This window comes from Desmodus rotundus, chromosome 4 (genome assembly GCF_022682495.2).
Source record: "Desmodus rotundus isolate HL8 chromosome 4, HLdesRot8A.1, whole genome shotgun sequence".
NCBI classification, from domain to species: domain Eukaryota; kingdom Metazoa; phylum Chordata; class Mammalia; order Chiroptera; family Phyllostomidae; genus Desmodus; species Desmodus rotundus.
Window position 1 is genome coordinate 25,542,200 of NC_071390.1, and position 14,576 is coordinate 25,556,775.

The 14,576-nt window shown below is 44.2% G+C and overlaps 1 protein-coding gene across 1 annotated transcript in view; it reads right to left on the minus strand.

Annotated features, from left to right (window-relative positions):
- DNTT (DNA nucleotidylexotransferase) overlaps positions 1-12,224 on the minus strand; it is a 29,144-nt gene extending 16,920 nt beyond the window's left edge. Inside the window, exons 1-4 of the mRNA XM_024563215.3 lie at positions 11,951-12,224; positions 3,185-3,359; positions 2,329-2,454; positions 892-1,062 (exon numbers count right to left, since the gene is read on the minus strand). Of these exons, the coding sequence (XP_024418983.2) occupies positions 892-1,062; positions 2,329-2,454; positions 3,185-3,359; positions 11,951-12,153 (675 nt within the window). The 5' untranslated portion in view covers positions 12,154-12,224. The remainder of the gene's footprint in view (positions 1-891; positions 1,063-2,328; positions 2,455-3,184; positions 3,360-11,950) is intronic.
- Between the last annotated feature and the right edge of the window lie 2,352 nt (positions 12,225-14,576).

The window sequence follows — 14,576 nt, forward strand, 5'->3', positions numbered from 1 at the left end:
ATTTCCAAGGATCACTTTTCAATCCTCAGGAACAAAGGTACAGTATGATTTGGGTGCAAATCTACAGAACCAGAACATTTACTGACCAAAGCGTGTCTAAATATCTGTGATAACGTTCTTTTCAATGCATATGAACTTGCTGAAACAAAGAAGACGTTTCATCTGAGTGGATTAATTTTGGACCCAGTGAAAAGTCAATCCAAATTTCTAGGCCTTATGATATCTGGCTCAGAGCCACCTCACCCTCTTCCAGGTAGAGTTAGGATCATTTTTCTTGAATATGTGATCTTGCACTTGACTATACTGAATGAACGTATTCCTGAATGACCAACTTGCCTTGCTGGGGAACCCTTCAACATCATTAAATAAATAAACACCCACCCCTGGCTCTCTACCTGAAACGTACATGCAGAAATGCAGAATCAGCTCCACCACCTCTTACACCTACCCCCATTCTGGAGGGCGACGTTCCCTGATGGCACTGGGGCCCCTTACCCGGGCTGTGTCTGAAGTCAGACCATCCCCTGCTGTCGAGATTTGAGGTCACCCGAGTCTTTTACTGTGATTAATAATAATGCAGAAGAGTTCTTTTTCCACTTAACTGGTCCCACCTAGCTCCAGCTGTCCTAATATTGAATATGGATTACATTCATCTATCTATCTATCTATCTATCTATCTATTATCTATCATCTATCGATTGATCCATCATCTATCAATCTATCATCTTGCTATCTATTTCTGTCTAATCAAGATAAAGTAAAATAAGTCATGAATACATCTACATAGTTGACAGAAAAATACCTATTTCCAGCCTCCCCCCCCCCCCCCGGTCCCTGCCTGCCTACCTACCTTCCTATTAGGAGGCATGACAAGTCACATCCCACCCTTACCTCTATGATACTCTTCACCTTGTCCCCCAAGCAGGGAATTCCTTCTGTATCCTTCATACTGATGATTGTGAATGGCAGAGATTTAAGTACAGAGGCTGCTCTCATAAATATCACACAGGAGACTTCATTTTCTCTAAACTCACAATTTTCAGCCAGTATATCAAAGGCATCCTGAAGAATAAAACCCGATGAGTAAAACACAGCCTGTTTCCTAGCCCCTGAGCCAGTGGTCACTTGCAGATGTTGCTTGCTCTCCTTTAAGTATTGGAATGCTACTTGACCTTTTTCTTGAAGGTCAGAGTTGGGTCTCCAGTACCTTTGCACCCCTCCCTTATTAGACAAGTGGGGTTGAATTGAAAAGACAGGCCACAGAGTGCTTTGTAAGGAAACTTCGAGTTCACTGCCATAAGGTATTCAGAAATGACTTAACCAAAGCATGATCTCATGCTCACTGCACGCTGCTTGTTATTACTCAGTATTACTGATCCTTCCCTCTTTGCTTGCTGACTTTCCCACCAGCCTGGGGCCAGGATTGTGCCTCGATCACTGGGGACCCCTATCTCTTATCTTGTACATCACACACACACACACAGAGTCAGCACTTAACACAGGCTCTTTGAATGATGGGTCTAATCAGGTGGCACGGACCCAAGACCAGGGTTATTTAAGGTAGGGCATGTTTGTGCTTCTAGCTGAAGAGGAAGTAGCTGCAGCTGTGTGGCATCGTTCTTTTGATACCCCCGGAGCTGCAAATTCCTGGTCTTCCTCACACACTTGGGGCTAGAAAGCTAGAGATGAGAAGTTTGTATTCCGTATAATACTGCATGTTTTTTCCACCTGATGACTGAACTCTGAGTGGAAGGACCAGCAGTGGCGGACTTGTTAGTCTCATTTGAAACACAATTGCCAAACTTCAGGGCTGGGCTGGATGGGGCTTTAGAGGTAATCTAGCTAATTTCTAACTGAAGACTGAGAAACCGAGACTCGGAGAGAGGAATTGACTTCCCAAGCTAGTTCAGATCAGAGAAGCGAGAATCTAGGTCTGCCGTCTCTCAGCCTTCTGGTTTCCCAGCAAAGGCTGTTCATGCATTACTGCTATTTCTACGGAATTTGTTCTTACTGTTCTTTGGACTAATTACAGTATTTGATTTTTCAGAATATTTGCCTTTGACAAGTGTTGTGGCCAACAATGACAGCTCTCAATGAACAGTAACCTACCATCTCTAAAGAATATAATCTGAATATATTTGTCCATTTCCTTGAGAGAAAGAGACCCATTCTTGACAGAAAGAAAAACCAGAGATCAGGCTTTGGGGGTGGGTGGGTGGGTGAGTGTGGGGAGAACTTTCCTAGCTTTTCAGAGAAATTCCCAATTTGCAGATCCACAGGAAGGGGCCGCAGGCCCGTGTTTGCCCCGGCGTTGGGAAGCCCTGTTACCGTGAATCTGTGGTTGCAGTTGTTCAACGTGGTTCTTCTCTGACACGAGTAGGGAGAAATCTTCACGGCAAGTGGTGGAGTCCCCTGGGGCTCTGGGCGGGGGCTACTTGAAAAGTCTCTTCTCACCTAAAGAAATGCGTAAGCATCCATTTTAAATAACCATCAGTGGTAATAATAGATATGTTTGAAGAAAAAAATTAGAGGCAACTTGATGGCAATTATCTCTGGAAAGAGGATAAAATTATAGGAGAGATGAGTTTTATGTTATATGAATCTCTAATATTTGAATCTGCTATAATTAACATGTATTATTTTTCCAATCAGAAAAAAAAAACCCTGCAAAAAAAGACCATCGATTCAATACTATTTTCCTTTTCCATAAACTTAGTTATGGTCTGGACCTTCTTCCTGCGGGTTCTAGCACATTGGTGAAGGATTTTGAATTCAGATCTTAACTTTCTGAATTTTTTTCTTTGTGAATGATCATAGGAGGGAACAAAGAAAAGGAACCCTCTACATCTCTGGCTGCCAAACACAGAGACATCAATATTTTGAAATATTTGTGTATAGACCTCCTCATAAAAATAGCTGCTGTTTGTTAAGTGCCTGCTACATATAGGTCAGGCTTTGTGTTAAGTGCTTTACATCTATGTTATTTTAATCCTCAAAACTATCTTATAACGTAGGCACTATTGTTATCTCACATGATAGTGCAGGAAATGGAAGCTCAGAAAGGCTAGGCGACTTGCCCGAGGTCACACAAGGGGTGAGCAGAGAACCCAGGTGTGCTGATTCTGTAGCCCCTGTCCCCAACCATCAAGCAAAGGACAATGGAAACCACAACCATGCCACTTACGACAAGCTGGTGTTCTCTGGTCACCTCCACCGGTTTTCCTGCCCTCATACATTCTGTGAGCCAGGAGATGTCGACCAGTTCTAGCTGTGGGCTGGCTTTGACATTCTGTACCTGAAGCCACTCCAGGACTTCTGACCCAGAGTTGTTTTCTGCCACGATGTGGGTGACGCAATCACTGCAGAACGCAAGACAAAGTTACAGCTGACGGGGCTTTCAGAGTCAGAAGCTCCCCTCTTTCCTCAAGGTGTTCAGAGCGTCCCATCTAATGGAGAATGACACGTACTAGACCTGACCACGAGCATGGAGCGGGTGGGCCCCCACACAGGGGGATTCTCTCTGTTTTAAGTAGTGTAGCCACAGTGGTCTGTGTTACAGGGCAAAGCTTGTGTGCTGGACGAAACTGAACCGCCCCCTGTGACTTCGTGCCTGCTCCATGGCTGTGGAGACAGCCGCTCCTTTTTGCAGAAGGAGCAACATCTGGATGAGTATCATAATTATTAAAAACCCCAGTTCCCGCCAAAGGACAGCACTAGAGATACAGTAACACTTCCTAATAGTGCCATTAGTCCTCTGTCCCTGCTTCTGCCACATAGAATTTATGTTTTGGTATTTTATGTCCAATATCATATGAACTACAATAAGACTGCAAGACATGTAGAATTGTCCCAGAAAATCTGAAAGAACAGTTGCCATAGTTACACACCAAGATGGAGAAGCCACAGGGAGGCTGCCAGGCTCTCTGAACTCGGGGCTACGCCTAACCCTGGGAAGGAGGTGGGTTTGCTGCGGAGGAGCCCTGGGGGTCATCTTCCAAATTCAGGCCCCTCACCATCCACTCCTCCCGCCCCTGCTCCACTGCCACTATCTCCTCACCTAGGGTGTCTCTGGACACAGCCCTGCCTCTAACAGAGACATCCAGTGTGCCTGGAAAAGTCCGGGAAAGGGTGGGAGTGTAACACACAGGCTTATACAGAAGAAAAAGGCTCAAGAGAAATACTCCAGACTATTACAAAAAATAATAACAACTACACACACGCACAAGCACGTGTATACAGCTGTCCCTCGGTATCCACAGGGGATAGGATCCAGGACCCATGGATACCAAGATGCTTGGATGCTCTAGTCCAGGGGTGTCACTCATTTTCACCAGGGGCTACGTCAGCCTCGCGGTTGCTGTCAAAGGGCCGAATGTAATTTTAGGACTGTACAAATGTAACTACTCCTTAACTAGGGGCTAGGAGCTCGGCGCTGCCGCGGGGTAGAAACAAGGTGCCAGGCTGGATAAAACAAGGCGGAGGGCCGGACTCTGCCCGAGAGCCTTGTGTTTGCCGCCTGTGCCCTAGTCCCTTATATAAAATGGCACATTGACATAACCTACACACATCCTCCCATATACTCACCTTTAGGCAACTTGTAGCAAGTATACAAGGCAAATGCTGTGTGAATAATTGCTATACTGCATTGTTTAGGGATCAAGTTTCTGGAATTTTAGAGTTATTTTCCATCTCTGATTGGTTGCATCTGTGGATGGGGAGCCAGCGGATACAACTGTACGTTCTTAGGAGGCCGACAGTGTAATTTTAGATGAGAAAGCCAAGGCTTGTGGAGGCCACACGAAGCCAGGGTTCAGACCAGGTGTGCAAGACTCAAGCAATCTCTTAACGTTCCTCTAGACTGTGGTTAGACCCCGAGTGAGGTTTTGTTTGTTTTGGCATTTTTCTGTGTTTTCTGTCATGAACCACCTATCATCATTTTTCTACTTAGGAGAACATACATGAATGTCATTTTCAAGGACGAAAAAACCCCTGGGGCTGGAGCTGAGGTACTATCTGCCTTGCCCCCAGAGGCCTGGGATCTTTCTTTCCTTCCTTCCTCCTTCCTTCTTAATTCTCACCCAAGGACATGTTTCCATTGATTTTTGCAGGGGGGGCGGGGAGAGAGAGAAACATTGATATGAGGGATAGACACCAACAGGTTGCCTCTCATATACACTCCAACTGGGGATTGAACCCGCAGCCAGGAATCAAACTAGTGACCTTCCAAAGCACAGGACGATGCTCCAACCAAGTGAGCTGTGTAGCCAGGGCCTAGGCTTTCTTCTTTAAAAAAAAATGTATTGTTGTTCAATTACAGTTGTCCCAATTTCCCCCCAATTACTCTCCCCTGCCCCCCACCCCCACATTCAATCCTCCCCAACCCATTGTCCTTGTCCATGGGTCCTTTATACATGTTCCTTGACTTGACCCTTCCCCTTCTTTCCTCCGTTATACCCCGTCCCTGTCACTGTCAGTTTGTTCTTTATTTCCATGTCTCTGGTTCTATTATGCTTGTTTGTTTTGTTGATTATGTCCCAGTTAAAGTTGAGATCATATGGTATTTGTCTTTTACCGCCTGGCTTATTTCACTTAGCATAATGCTCTCCAGTTCCGTCCATGCTATTGCAAAGGGTAGGAGCTCCTTCTTTCTCTCTGCTGCATAGTATTCCATTGTGTAAATGTACCATAGTTTTTTGATCCACTCATTTGCTGATGGGCACTTAGGTTGCTTCCAGCACTTGGCTATTGTAAATTGTGCTGCTATGAACATTGGGGTGCACAGGTTCCTTTGAATTGGTGTTTTAGGATTCTTAGGGTATAATCCCAGCAGTGGAATTGCTGGATCAAAAGGCAGTTCCATGTTTAGTTTTCTGAAGAAATTCCATACTGTTTCCCACAGTGGCTGCACCAGTTTGCATTCCCACCAACAGGGCACTAGGGTTCCCTTTTCTCTGCAACCTCTCCAACACCTATTGTTTGTTGCTTTGTTTATGGTGGCCACTCTGACCGGTGTGAAGGGGTATCTCATTGTGGTTTTAATTTGCATCTCTCTGATGGCTAGTGATGCTGAACATCTTTTCATATGTCTCCGGGCCCTCTGTATGTTCTCCTTGGAGAAGTGTCTATTCAGTTCCTTTGCAGATTTAAAAAAATATATTTTATTTTATTTTTAGAGAGAGGGGAAGGGAGGGAGAAAGAGAGGGAGAGAAACATCAGTATGCAGCTGCTGATGTTCCAGATGGCTCTGCATGTCTGACACCTGGGTGAGGATTGCTGGGAGGCGGGGCTCAATGCATCCATCAACCTGAACACCTGTACGTGGCCTCTCTCAGATGGGACTCCAACTCCTTACATGAGGTTCTGGGATCCAGGGACCAGTAGAAACCACAGGGCCTTTTAGGACCCAGCCTCAAAAGTCACATGGTGTCACTCTATTGGTTGAAGCAGCCAGAAGCCCTCCCAGATGCAGTGAAAGGGAAAATAGACCCTGCTGCCTCTCCATGGGAACACCCATATTTTAAAACCCACTCAAAGCCCAAGAACTCCACTTTGAGAAACACTGCTGTAAAGAAAGATCTTTCTTTAACTGCCCTACACTGGGCATTGGGCTCAGTTTTAGCAGTGTTTCCCAACATGATATTCATTCCCCTGCAAGTATATCAGATAATTTTAGCAGGTACACAATCGAACATTTAAAAAGCATATGTGTTTATTTATACCCACATTTTTATCTTATGCCTATCAAACATGGTTTTAATGGGTCTCATAATTTGTATATTATTCCTTAGGACAAAGATAAATTATTTTTAAGAACTCAGTTTAGGAACAATGAAAGGAAACACATTAAGTATATAACACATGCAGTAAAAGATATAACTAAATGTGGCACTCGGATGTGTGGAAAGCTCTGAATTATGGAATTAACTCATAAATCTTAGTTCTGAAGTATTTCCTCTGATACCTGCACCCTGTCTTTCTTTCCCTGGTTAGTTCTGCCTCTCAGTATCTTAGAAAGACTCTCCGTGAAGAAAGAGGCAGCCACCCTTTGTGCTCGGAGACAGGCTGACCCCAATCCGACCTCCCCAGTTTTCATGGGTGCTCACCTGCTTTATCTCTGCCTTTGAAACTGTTTTCTTTCCCTGGAAAGGTCATTCCTGATTATTCCCATCTGATGTCAGACTTCTTTTGTAAGCAATGATTTAAAATAGTAATTTACAGTTAAGCTGAGTGGTTTACAGTTTAAAAACCCTCCCTGCCAATTTCCCTTAGCAACCGATCATTTCAAAATCCCTGAAACAGAAAAAAATCAAAGCAATAAAGGCAGATTTCTATTTCCATCCCCAATAGACTTAAGACTGAGAAGGTTATGCCTTCATTTTTTGGCCCATCTTAAATGGCATTATGAACATTTTCATTAATTTAAATTCCATACGTTTTGAATCACAAAGTACTTTGGACCAGAGCAGGTCTAAAATTTACATTGCATGCTCCTGAATTTGTAAAAATAAAGTCTTTATTATGCTGCTGGTTACAAAAGTAATACTGGTGTACTATAGAAAAAAAAGTTTTAATTATAAACACTGAAAATTACAAATTCCCCTGGCTGGTTCCACACTCATCAGATAAGCCATCCTTCTGAGCAAACATTTCCTGGAGCCTACTGTGTGTAAGACAACTGTCCGAGGCCAGGGGGTGAGGAGCGCACCACAGCCCTGACAAAGCCCTGGCCCTCATGAGGCTGAGGAGGCGTGACTGCATGAGGGGAGGAGCAAAGCCAAGTGTGAGGCCATGGACCTCACCATGTTCCAGGAAGGACATCTTCTCCTGTAAGAGGGTGTCCAGGGCTCTTAGGTCTTAGACATAGAGAGGTGCGGGGAGAAAACAGTTCAAGGTCAGGGGGAAAAAGTGAGAAAAAAAATATAAAGAGAAACCAGTGAAGCTGTGTTTGATGTGGGACTTGGAAGGGGCCTGGAGGTGGACTAGTTCAACATCATATTTTCTAGAGCTGGTGGCAGCTTTTTCACCTGGTGTTCAGTTTATTTGGCAAACAATGACTTTTACTATTTTGATTTCAAACACCACACATTTGAAGTGACGGGACATTGCCAAAGATAAACAAAGCTGGAGACTAGTTAAAGCTGGAAGGACAGATTTTACTTAGTAATGACTATCACAATAGGGAAGAGGGCCCAGCATGACTAGAGTTCAACTTCAAGGAAACACAAGGCAGGAGAGCTTTTAAAGGCTGGGGTACATTCTGGGAATGTGTCCTACAAATCCCAAAACATCAATTCAAGAGAATAGATGCACCCCTGTGTTTGTAGCAGCGCTATCTGCAACAGCCAAGATCTGCAAACAGCCCAAGTGCCCATCAGTAGAGGAGTGGGTAAAAAACTGGTCATTTACACAATGGAATACTACGCAGTAGTAAAAAAGAAGGAATGCTTACCTTTTGTGACAGCATGGATGGAGCTGGAGACTATTAGGCTAAGTGAAATAAGCCAGTCAAAGTAAAACAAATACCATATGATCTCACTTATAAGTGTAATCTAATGACCAAAATAAACTAATAAGCAAAATGGAATCAGAGGCATGGAATCGTGGAACAGACTTACAGCTGTAAGAGAGGAGGGCGGACGTGGGGACTGGTTGAAAGGTGAAGGGATTAGACACAGAACATATGCGCATGACCCACAGACACGGACAATGGTGTGGGGTTGCTTAAGGGAGTGAAGGGGTGCTGGGTGGAAGGGGGCTAAGGGGAAAGCTGGGACAACCGTTATAGCATAATCAATAAAATATTTGTTAAGAGGCTAAGATGTGTTAAGGGAAAGACACCAAGGGGCATTAAGGGAAGCTGGTCCATGTAACCACTCCACCTGGATTTGCTAAGTGGCGCTGTTCAGAGGAGAAGTAAATTCCCTGAATCTTTCTGACAGGAGGTGGTGGTGCTAGTTAGAGCCTTTCCCTTCCCGCCGAGAAGGAGACAGAGAGTTCTGTCCTTGGATGTTTGCCTTTCGAAGACTCTCTGGTCCTTGAGAAGACTGTTTTGGATGGTTAGAAAACTTACATCTCAAAGAGGCCGGGAAGGGATTTATGATTGCAAGGTTTTCACAGCAACTGCGCTAAAGCGGATTCAGGGGCCCATGGCCCTGGAGAGCCATCCTTCACGCCACAGCTCTTTCATCTGCAACATGTAAGGACGCAGCGCACATGCACTGGAGGATGAAATGGCTGCAGACAGTTCGGTGCATCCAGGTGCGTGCGCCGTTTCTTAGCTGTGTGACCATGTGACCGGGCCCAGGTAAAGCAAGAATCAGATTTTTCCTCAAATTTAATCCTCCTGGAAGCTAAAGAATGTGCCGGGAACTATGAAGATTGCTGCCTATTTTCAGGGCATACTTTTCCCCCTTAATTCCTCTTTCTCTGAATCCTATGTACTAGATGGCACAGTTATAGCTGGCCTTTACTATTGAGAAGCGTCCTTTCTTTTAAAGAACAGTTTTTATTTTCATTTTTTAAATATATATATATTTAAAAAAATTAGAAAACAGAATAAGAGCATCCATAATCTCTCCCTACTGCTCCCTCCCCCCACCCAAAATAACCATTTAGAACTTTTTGATGGGTTTCCTTCCTGCTTTTGTTCTATTTGTTTATACCATTTGTCCTAGTTTACATTGTGGAGAAAGAACCCTCTGCTTGGGGTACTGCTGTAAAGGTCAATGGATCCAGTTAATTAACAAAAAAGCATTCACACTTTACATTTGCATAACTTTTCATTTATCAAAACACATTGACATCTATTATCACATTTGGTGTCCACATCAGACAGACCAAACCGTTTTTCTGGAAACTAAGGTCAGGGAAGAGAGTGGGGGCCCTTGCCCCACGTGGCGTGTCTGGGAAGGGTCAGATCCAGAATCTGAGGTCTCCAGATTTCTTATCTAGAGATTTCCCCCTGCAATGATTTCTATTGTCCTTTCCAATTAAAGTCTGTGTATCGAAGTACAAAAATTCCGTTTGAGAGCTAGAACTGCTACTTCCTGTGGTTTATTTTTGTGCCATAGAACGAACACACTTGTATTTAAGGTGTCTACTGAGCCGCCAGCCTGGGAACTTTGCCACCGTCACAGGCACAGGAGCAGTTTGCTCACCACGCAGCAGTTTCCTCTGTCACTTCAGCAGCTGGGCTTGGTCCCTGGCAGCAGGCATCTGGGGCCCAGGGCTGCCCCTACGGCTCTGTTGCCAAAAGAAGAAACTTGCCTCCCATCATCTCCCGGGGTACCTGCCTCAGCTACCATGTACGCACGGGTAGCTGTGCCTGTAACTAAACTAGCCAGCCCTTGCTGGAAGGATGGGCTGTTCTACAGAGAGCTTTCTGTGTAAGTGGTACCTTGACCATCTGGCTCTCGGCTTCCTACCCGGCACTTGCCAAATTTCTTTACCACAAAAAAGCAGTTCTGTATTTGCTAAGGCTTTTTAATTTCTACTTTTCCAATTTCTTTTTTTTTTAAGTTTCTGATTTTTGGCCTCTTTGCTTGTGTTATCTTGCCCCTCTTAATTTCAACATTTTATGTAAGTCTGTAAAATCAGGCAGACTTAACAATTAGATGGAACCTAATGGTAGTTTGGACTTAACATCACAAATGAGACAGGGGTTGAAGAGAAGAGGCAGAGTGGGGCAAAGGAGTCCATGTAAAGCGACATCAGGTGGGCACGAGATCATGGGAGACTCAGGAATTTCTGAATGTGGCCCTTTGGTAAGAAGAATAAAAGGTCTCTGAGACCCTGCCGTTTCATATCAATTATGGCTCTTGTGAAAATGGTCATAACTGATTATTGACTTTTGATGTATGTCTCTCAAGCAATTAGAAGCTGGCATTTCTTCAGTAGGAAAGGCTTGTCAGTTTTATTTTTAAATATCAAAGACTATTCTTAAATACAAATTTATTTTCACATGGAATTCTTACAGTTTTCCTGAAAAAAAAATGCCATCAGTCTATTCCCTTGACCATCAGAGCCAGCCAGTTGCTCAAATCATCATTCTTGATTCACTGCAAGCACCCCCCCACCCCGGCAGGTCAGTTCGGAACTATTTAGGTCAAGGTTGTAACGCCATTCATTTCTGCATTGTGTTCTGTTTTCTCTTCCCTCTATTTGAGACCTTGACCTAACAATGGCACATAACATCACTGTTACGTGATATAACAGTTAGTAAAAGCCATAGGCTGACTGCTGGGTTGTGGGTGGTTTTGTGAGTGAACCAGTCCAGGTAGCCTGAATGGTTCCTTCAACTGCCTTCTTGTCTGGGTTCTGTTGAGTGATCTCATCACTCCCAGCATGGTAGCTACCACCCTGGGACAGAGCAGCCCCTGAATCTTCAACTAGCATCCTTCTCTCTCCACACCCCACTCAGACCAAATTTTGGAAAAGCAAGATCAAGGTCACATTGGGGTGCTTATGGTGAGCCAGCTGTGGTGAGTCATCCTAGCCTGTCACAGTCACTGGTCACTTTAGCACAGCCAGATGTTTGGCTTAAGAGCCAGGCAACCAAAGCATTCTTTCTGCCTCTGAGTAGCTAGAAATTTTTTGATAGAATACAGTGGCATTTTGTTCAAACTGATCAAGAATGAAATTGAGTGATTTCAACACTAAATTCTCCAACTAGGTTTCTGTTTATCATCCTTAGATACCTCAACACATAAAAGTAGAAAACAAATTTTTTTTTACATTATCTTTGGATGCTAACTAGTTTCCATGTAATTGTATTCAGTCCCTACTCGCTTATTTCCCATAACAAATGGGCTCAGATTTCTTCCTTGATTTCAAACCTGTTCTCCCAGTGGGAGCATCGCGTCTTCCCTACGTGGGAGCAAACAGAGGCTCTCTGGGTTTCAGAGAAGCTGTTCACAAAACTGACTCACAAATGAAATCAGTGGTGTCCTACCTGAGCTCATTCTCAACCCTGAATCCTTTCCTTCGAGCCAGCTCCATGAGGAAGGCTCTGCGGGTGGCTCCCATTTTCTTCTCCAAAATGAAGAGAACCAGATCTCGGAACTTGATGTCATGAGGAGGGGAAGCCATCGAGGCGCCCATCTGCCTGGGTCTCTTCTTCCGAGGGCCCGAGTGGGCCATTCGCAGTGAATCCATGGGAAGAAGTCTGCTTCTGCTTCTGGCTGTGTCAAAGTGGTGTCTCCAGAAGTGAGGGAGAGACTGCCCCTCCTTCATAACAACTCTGATGTCACCCCACCACCAGCTTCTCTGAAGCCAGAGCAAGGCTTCCTGGGCCCTGCCTGGTGATGTTCTTCCTGCTGAAGAGGAATGGGGAATTTTTGCCTCTGTTCAGCTCATTTGTCCAATATGGAGATCATAATGGGAACAGTAAATTAATTTTTGTTTTCCTATGCATAATCTCATCAGATCCTCAGAATAATTTTGTAAGAAAGGTAGAGAAGCAGCATTTTCCCATTTTATTTACTTGTTTGTTCACTTATTTTTTGGTTGAGGCCCCTCTTGTCCTTAAGTTTCATCCCTTTAAGTCTCCCAGCTTGCTTGCATTCTCTTCCTCTCATGGACAATCATCGCAATGCATTGCTCTCTATAATTCACATGGGTGTTACCATACATCATGATTGTTTTGATTTCACATAAATGGCATTGTTACACTTCTGAATCTACTAATCACTTATTTCACTCAACACTATGTTTTCAGAACCACCCACATTGCTCTGATTCTAATCTGTTACTTCTAACTGCTCCGTAGAACTTCATGGTGGGCATTTTATCTTTGTGAGTGCATTTTATAAGTAAAAGAACAAGTATCAGACAATTTACTCAAGATCTCAGAGTAAGGGGCAGAACAAGATCTTGAATTCGGGTCTTCAGACTCCACGTGCTGTCTACCTCAGCTTTTCTAGTGGACTGACGGGTTGTCACCTAATTCAGAAATTGGTCTTTTGGGATGAAATGGGATGATCTTTCAGTGAGGATTACTGAGACATTTTCATAACTTTACATGCAAATAAAATGAGTGGCTGTCATCGATACACTTGATCAATCTCATTTCCTGAACCTCCCCTTTGTGGCAAAGGCAAGCACCGACAAGCCGCAGCTGACTGGATCCTCACAACACCACTACGTGGTAGGTACTCACATTCCCGTTTGGCTACACAACCTGCTTAAGGTCACAGAGCTAGTAAATGGTCTCAAGGAGCACTTAAACTCAGTTGGTCTAATTTTAAAACCTGTGCTCTTCACCACGAAGAAAGCATCCTCTGTGTGGTTCTTCCCCAATAACAAATCTGATTCTGCTCATCCATTCTGCCATGTTTGAGACTGTTGCTACCTCCGAAAGTACACGCGCTCCTCCGCACATCACCAGGGGAAGACCGATGTGACAGCTGCCTTCAAAAACTCGCAAAGCTGCGTTGTCAAGAGAGCAAGGTCAAAAGTCTTCAGGGGGAACTTATAGAGTACTAGGTCTTAGCACTCTGCAAGTAAGGACTTTTTTTTCCTCTAAATTAATCAGAGCTATTGAAAAATATAGAGAGGCTGCATCAGATATTACAGATCATGAAAAGTGTTCAGATATAGTCTGAACAACAGTTTATTGAAAGGTTACAAAGGGATTCAAATGCCTTTTAGTGCCGCTCTGTGATTCCAGGACGCTAGGATTGCTTGCTCAAGATCAAAGTCAGGGCCTGAGTCTGTTCTGGCGTTCACTGCGAGGCCTTTGGTTACTGAGATGCTGAACGCTTCACGTGAGAACAGTCTTCACTACCCAGCGGCCCTGCAGCAGAAACAAAAGATTCTGGCAAGAGTCCAAGGTGGCTGTGTTCATCCCCATGGAGTGGCCGGGGAAGAACAAGTGTGTCACCTACATGGTGCAGGGGACGGAGACATAGTACAGAGACAGGACCAAGAGCTCAGTCTCTGACATCTGGCAGCCGGTAGAGATCTCACCTCCACTGTCGGCTGCGCTGAGTCCTAGGCACATAGGAAGCCCTTTAAATTAATATCGGTTGCTAGTAGTTTGGCATTCTGTTGTTTAAAGAATTCCCAGTTTGATCTGAAGTCAGATCTCTATGTATTATAAAACTGAATCATCAAAATATTTTACTAACCAATGTCTTAATTTGCTTTAAGTCATTGATATTAAAAATATTACCTAAAACTATTTAAAATGTGATAATGCCTGTTCGGTTACTAGGCTATCGTCTCACAGCTCCAAATCGACCTCTCTATGAAATTGGGGCTGGGACTGTGCAAAGCTCTTCTCCTTTGTCAGCTGGCTCCATGTCAGGGTCTGCCAGTAGGGGGCACTAGAAGGAGACTGGCAGGCTGGAGAAAGGAGGACTTGATCCTGTCGGTTTGCTTGCTGATACTGTCAGGGTCCTCTCAGTAATGGTTCCTTACTCTGGCACCAGCAGCTGGTTCCACACTGTAGCTTTGGGGTTTTTTTGTTGTTGTTGCTTTTTACTTTTTAAAATTAATTAATTATTTAGTTATTTTTGCACAACCAGGTATAGCCTTGCAATATCCTTCAGAGGCACCAACACCAGCCAGGAACATCT